The 7,159-nt window shown below is 41.8% G+C and overlaps 1 protein-coding gene and 1 pseudogene across 1 annotated transcript; both read left to right on the top strand.

The window, feature by feature from the left end:
- The first annotated feature begins 613 nt into the window (after window positions 1-613).
- LOC122066009 (subtilisin-like protease SBT1.4) lies at window positions 614-3,242 on the top strand. The gene has a single exon (XM_042629837.1). The coding sequence runs from the start codon at window positions 653-655 to the stop codon at window positions 3,077-3,079; it is 2,427 nt and encodes an 808-aa protein (XP_042485771.1). The 5' UTR covers window positions 614-652; the 3' UTR covers window positions 3,080-3,242.
- A 2,774-nt stretch (window positions 3,243-6,016) lies between these two features.
- The window catches only part of LOC122065716, a 5,352-nt pseudogene continuing 4,209 nt past the window's right edge, over window positions 6,017-7,159 (top strand).

The raw sequence follows: 7,159 nt of genomic DNA, 5'->3' as shown, positions 1-7,159 counted from the left end.
TGCTATGGCAATATGATTTTTCCTTGCTTATTGTGTCTGGATGTGGCCCTATAACCGTGGTTCACATTATTATCGAATCTTTTTATTGATTGGAGCTTTTTATCCTTTTTCATTAAAGCATTGAGTGACACTTGTAAGTTGTAATCATGATTCTAAATACCGGTATTGATATCTGGTGATTTCAATCCTCATATCATATAGATTGAGGGGTAAAAGAATCGAAAGATTTTTTTTTTATTTTGTTTTGAGCATAAGTATTTCTGTCCGATACAAATAACTCCAATACCGATCCGTTCCAAAAACAATGCCTGTAAGGCTGTAACAGTTCTTTGTGAGTAGAACCAACTCAACTATGTCTGGCTCTTTGTGAATAGAAACACTGTTGGTTCTTTCCTAGATTCTTCTGTGGGTCCCTTGTATATATGGGGGCCAGGATCGCGGTATATACGCTATTATTACATCTCAACCTCTAATTAACAAAATCCAAAAATCCATCAAATCAAGAAGGTGGCATAGCGGCCAACTCCAACACTCTTTAATTTTCTACTCAATTTTAGAGATTCCATCTCTCCCCCACCCATTCGACCCACTGTTTATCATTTTATAAGGTCACGAGACTCACGCGACTTGCGAGTTGTCCCCAATTCTGTGGATGAAGGAAGAAGAGATAAGAATAGGGGAAATGGTGGGAAGGATGGCTATCGTTCCTTCCATCTCCTTCGTCCTCTTTCTCTTTCTCAGTCTTTGTCTTCTCCCTTCTGCGATTTCTTCTTCCCACCAATCTGGATCGGAGTTAGAGACCTTCATCATCCACGTCTCGTCATCAGAGAAACCACCGGTGTTCGCGACCGACCATCACTGGTACGCCTCAATTCTCCGATCTCTTCCTCACTCACCTCACCCTTCCCAAATCATCTATACCTATAAACACGCGGTCAATGGATTCTCCGTTCGCCTCACTCATTCTCAGGCGGCCCAGGTTCGCCGGCTTCCAGGTGTACTCTCCGTCATCCCTGACCAGATCCGCCAGCTCCACACCACCCACACCCCTCAATTCCTCGGCCTCTCTGATGTTTCCGGTCTCTGGCCCAATTCCGGTTACGCCGAGGATGTCATCATTGGCGTACTTGATACTGGAATCTGGCCTGAGCGCCCCAGCTTTTCCGACTCTGGATTGTCCCTTGCACCATCTACTTGGAAGGGCATCTGCGAAACCGGGCCTGATTTCCCGGCTTGTAGCGGGAAGATCATAGGTGCCAGAGCTTTCTACAAAGGGTACGAGGCCGCCATGGGAAGGCCTGTGGATGAGTCCGTCGAATCCAAGTCTCCCAGAGACACCGAAGGTCACGGCACCCATACCGCATCTACGGCCGCCGGATCTACCGTTGAAAATGCTGGTTTATTCAAATACGCGGTCGGAGAAGCGAGAGGGATGGCCACGAAGGCGAGGATTGCTGCCTACAAGATCTGTTGGAGCGTAGGTTGCTTCGACTCCGATATACTGGCTGCCATGGACCAAGCCGTCGCCGATGGTGTCCATGTTATCTCTCTATCTGTTGGAGCCAGTGGCTTTGCCCCTCCTTACGACTATGATTCAATTGCGATCGGAGCCTTCGGGGCCGCCCAGAATGGCGTGCTTGTTTCCTGCTCGGCTGGAAACTCTGGCCCCGGTACTTACACTGCCGTGAACATCGCCCCTTGGATTCTCACCGTCGGTGCCTCCACTATAGATAGAGAATTCCCGGCAGATGTGGTCCTAGGCGATGGAAGGGTCTTCGGCGGAGTCTCTCTTTACTCGGGCGATTCTCTCGACGGATTGGAATTCCCCCTTATCTATGCTGCCGATAGCGGCAGCAGATATTGCTACTCTGGGGGACTCGATTCGTCCAAAGTAGCTGGTAAGATCGTTATCTGCGATCGCGGTGGTAACGCGAGAGTGGAGAAAGGAAGTGTTGTCAAGGCCGCTGGCGGTGTTGGGATGATAATGGCGAACACAGCCGAGAGCGGGGAGGAGCTTATCGCCGACTCTCATCTCATCCCTGCTACCATGGTTGGCCAAATGGCAGCTGACAAGATCCGTGACTACGTCCGATCGAATCCATCACCGACGGCCACCATCGTCTTCCGGGGAACAGTGATAGGCGCCTCACCCTCTGCTCCCAAAGTCGCCGCCTTCTCAAGTCGTGGTCCGAACCACCTGACGCCGGAAATTCTCAAACCGGACGTCATAGCTCCAGGAGTCAACATCCTAGCCGGTTGGACCGGTGCTATAGGTCCGACCGATCTGGACATCGACCCTAGGCGCGTGGATTTCAACATTATATCAGGTACCTCCATGTCCTGCCCTCACGTAAGTGGCTTAGCGGCTTTGCTTAGGAAGGCCCACCCGCAGTGGAGCCCAGCTGCCTTGAAATCTGCCCTCATGACCACAGCTTACAATCTTGACAACTCCGGTAATAACTTCACGGATCTTGCCACCGGCGGTGAATCCTCACCGTTCATCCACGGTGCGGGCCACGTTGATCCAAACAGAGCCTTAGATCCAGGTTTGGTCTATGACATCAGTGTCAGTGAGTACGTGGCATTCCTTTGTGCCGTTGGATACGATTCAAAGCAGATAGAGATCTTCGTGAGGGACCATTCCCCTGTGGACTGTGCTTCGCACTCACCAAACTTTGGTAGTCCCGGTAATCTCAACTACCCATCCTTCTCCGTGATGTTTGGACCTGGAACTGACGTGGTAAGCTATACTAGGGTAGTTACAAACGTTGGGAGTTCGTTGGATGTGGTTTATGAGGCTAAGGTTTGGGGTCCATCCACGGTTGAGATCACAGTTTCGCCGAGTAAGCTAGTGTTCAATGCGACAAATCAGAGCTTGTCATATAGGATCACATTCTCCTCCAGCTCGATCAAAGATCCGACGGCTGCATTGGCCGCGGCTTTTGGTGGGATTGAATGGAGTGACGGGACCCACATTGTAAGAAGCCCGATCGCAATCAGATGGGGTCAGAGCTTCGACTACGGTATCTCATCTTATGTGTCCGGTAGTAACAGTGAATCAGGGAGGTCTGTGCTCTAATTATTTGGTTTTGAAGAGGAAGAAGCAGCTGTGCTTTATCAAGTGGAAAATATAGATTGTCTATTTATTTTTAGTGTAAAATTGCTTTGAATAGGTTGTAAAAATTACGCCCTCTCTCTTGTATTTTGTTGAAATTACATATGGATCTAAACGTTTGAAGGAATTACGTTCTACCCCAGACCTAGTTATGGCATTGTTATTATGTTGTTAGTTTTGAACCTTGAAAGACTATAATTACCCTTTAATGGAAAAACAACTTAAACTTGAAGGACGATTATATCATTTTGTTCCTCAAATACCTAAACACTCAAACCCTTGACTTTTAAAATCGAACATCTAAGACAAATGGATTTCTTCCCTTGTTCTTTGTCTTATATGCTCTTGATTTTATTATATTCTATTTTTTTCCATTTCCTTTGTTTGACATCCCTTGTTCTGGGCACTACTTACAATGAACTGTCTCAGATTTGAACCATTTGAATTGAAAGGTCCAGGGTCTGGTTCCTTCTCTGATTCCAAGTCAGCCTGATGCAATAACTAATCTTGAAAGGATCAGAAATTGGATTACAGAAACTTAGTATAGTCAGAACAAACTGAGCAACTTATCTGTCAAAAGTATTTACTCTTTTAGTACTACCTGTCTGCAGAAACTCTCGAGAGATCAAATCAATGGTGTGCAGCGGTTCTCTTAGTGTAACTGGGAAAATAGAGTTGGTGTAACAGCTAATATTTTATCAGTAATAATCAGAATTCCAAATATAATGCAGCCAGAAACCAAGTTGTCCAATTTGAGTAGCAAAACAAGGAAAAATAAGGATGAGAAAAACAAAGGATTATTTTCCATCTCGAAATAGAACCAGAAATTGGATTACAGAAACTCGGAATACAAGCCAAGAACCCACCTGAAAAAAAATCCTCTTTTCCAATTGGATACTCTTTTAGTAGGAGCCCAAGAATGAGAGAAACTCTCGAGAGATCAAATCAATGGTGTGCAGCGGTTCTCTTAGTGTAACTGGAAAAATAGAGTTGGTGTAACAGCTAATATTTTATCAGTAATAATCAGAATTCCAAATATAATGCAGCCAGAAACCAAGTTGTCCAATTTGAGTAGAACATAAGCAAAATTGAAAGATATCAAAACTGAAAAACTAGCAGGAACAAGGTAAACAAGGTGTTACAGGTGCAATAAAAGTAGTGAAGCTGAGACATCTATTAGGAAAAAGTAAGGCATAAATATAGCAATTGTAGTTTAATCTGGATTAGGGTGGCAATTGTAGTTTAATCCGGATTAGGGTGGCAATTGGAGTAGTGAAAGAGAAGGAGCCCAAGATTGAGAGAAACTCAGTTGGATGCAATCAAAATCCCGTGAGGATTGAAGAAAACCAGTGGTTGAAGATAATGACCATGGCATAGCAGAGGTAGAAGATGAGATTCCCTCTTTTTTCTCCTTTTGTTTTGTTATGTTTTAATCAAAGGGCACATAGATCCATAAAGAGAAAGGTATTTTGGTAAATATTATGATATTAAGTGACATCATCAATTAACAGTCCCAATTTAGTAATGAATCTTAGAAAATCCAAGGGAAGGAGCGTAATTACTTTAGGCATTTGGATCCATATATAATTTCATTCAGCAAAACACAAGGGAGGGGGTAATTTTCCCTAGAATTTATCATGGTTTTACATAAATGTGTACATAAATTTTATGATGACATGAAATTTACAACTATCATGACTAACTGACCATGAGATAAAATGCCACAAGCCCAGCTTGATATCAATGTTGGGGATGAGATTAGATACTCCTGTGATAATCAATAATTTGTAATCCATCCAAGGAGGAGCAGACTAGTGAGTTTTCACATGTCTAGAAAAAAAAAATATTTAGATAAAAAATCCATCAAATGATTAATGTGAGTCCCAATAAAAAAGGGTAGAAGAGTTCTCTCTTTAATAACATGACCTGAACACCAAGGCGAGGGTCAATGGGAGCATAAACAACAACATCAACATAGTGGCCGGGCATGCTCCTGATAGATTCCTTCCACCACCTTCCCCCCTCCCCTCCCTCCCTCCCTCCCTCCCTCCCTCCCTCCAAAAGATTAAAAACACTCAATGAGTTTCACATGAGAGACAAAATCAATGAGTCAATAAACTTGGGCAAGTCTATATGCTTCATTATAAAGTTTAATGTTTTTACTCGACTCAAGTGACACCCATATCAGAACCTGGTTTCCAACTATGACAACTAGCTGTGAATTGTGATGATATTTATTATTCCAAAAATCCAATCATCAAATCACAATGGATGAAAAAAGAATGATGAAAAACTGTTTCTATAAATTTCTCTATAAAATCATGTTATTAGACTCATTACTCATTAAATAAATAGTAGAAAAAATTGCCTTAGATTTGTTGAATTAGAAAATAAATTACAAAACAAGTAGTGTTTTACACCTACTTTTTTTGAAAACCTATTTATTTTTCTTCATAATTATTGTTTTAATTTAATAGATCTAAGGAGGGAGGAAGATCAGGGAGGGGAAAAGTTATATACGACAGAGCCACGTAGAATGATAGAGAGTACTGTCTCACTGGCCCCATCACCATGGTTGGGGTTGTTAACCAATATTGTTATGATTAAGAATTTCTTTTTACTTTTAATAATTTTTCAAAGGGGAGAAATTTTGTGTACAGCCATACATGATGTATGACCATGCATACAGCAATTGGATGGAGGTGAGGTTACAAGTAGACCCTCATCCTCCATCCAATGGTTGTGTACATGGCCTTGCACAAAATCTTTTACCATTTTTAAATGAAAGCTTTGATTAGAAACTTCATAAATAGTTTAAAAAGTTTTAATTTTTTTTTTTAAATGAAGGTAAAATTGTTGAATGTAACTTGTATTCGCTGATCTTCACCATAGTTTTAGTGCATGATATTGGATCTGGTATGTCACCTTCATAATATTAATATGCATCAACCCATATTGGACAAGTTTGCCTTTATTTTTCTAAAAAATCAGATTTTCCAGACTTTTAACCTTGGCTTCCTGGCTTATACCATTTCATTAGTTTGTATCCTATTAAACTTTTCCTATCAAATTTAAAGTCTGAATAGAATAGAAAAAGATGCACTCGTCAAACACTTTCAACTTGGTGAATAGAAGAAGATATGGGATCATTGCTTGATAACTCTTTTCTTCAAAAGAATAAAGAACAATGAAAATCAGTGATGAAATTGAATGGGGTAGCAAAGTTGGTAACCAATGAACTTAAACTTGAACATTCTAAGTTCAAGTCCCATTAGACATACCACTCAAACGGGGTGTTTAGTACTCTTCGTCCTTTCAACGGAAGTACAATTTCCATAAATAAAAAAAATTCTGTACAATTAATTTTCTACGCAAGTTTGACCACTGGTACTTCCATCTCCTTCGTCCTCTTTCTCTTTATCAGCTTTTGTCTCCTTCCGTCTGTAATCAAAGGCTTACATCATCAACGTATCACAGAAACCGCTAGTATTCAGAACCCACCATCACTGGTATGCCTCAATCCTCTGATCTCTCACTCACACCCCCCACTCCCCTCACCACTCCCAAATCATCTACACCTATAGCCATGGTTTTAAGTATCGGTGCGTATCGTGCCGTATCGGTCGATACGTATCCATATCGGTAGGCATCGGCACGATACATACCGATACGCTACATAGAATTTTGGGCCCCCTTTTACGTATCGTCGTATCGTATCGTGCCGTATCGTATCGGTACCGATACGTACGATACTCTGCGATACGAACTTTTGAAAATCTGGAAATTCCCGAGAGTATCGGTATCGTATCGGTATGTATCGACCGTATCATGCAGTATCGATCCGTATCGTACTGTATCGGTATGTATCGACTGAAAATATGAAAATTCCCGTGAATGTGCCTTTTATTGTTTGAAACAAATACTTCAAACTCTCACCAATAGTTTTCTATATTTCTCTTCTTTCTTCCCCTTTGATTCACACACCTTTTTGGAGACTCAAATGGTAGATTGAAAGAAACATTGTCGAAGTGAATGGTTCAAAGA

This window comes from Macadamia integrifolia, chromosome 2 (assembly GCF_013358625.1).
Source record: "Macadamia integrifolia cultivar HAES 741 chromosome 2, SCU_Mint_v3, whole genome shotgun sequence".
Classification (NCBI taxonomy): domain Eukaryota; kingdom Viridiplantae; phylum Streptophyta; class Magnoliopsida; order Proteales; family Proteaceae; genus Macadamia; species Macadamia integrifolia.
Note: the sequence above shows the minus strand (reverse complement) of the source record. Positions and strands in the feature narration are given on the sequence as shown.

Coding starts and splice junctions, on each gene's coding strand:
- LOC122066009 (XM_042629837.1), top strand. CDS start 653: ATGAAGGAAGAAGAGATAAGAATAGGGGAAATGGTGGGAAGGATGGCT.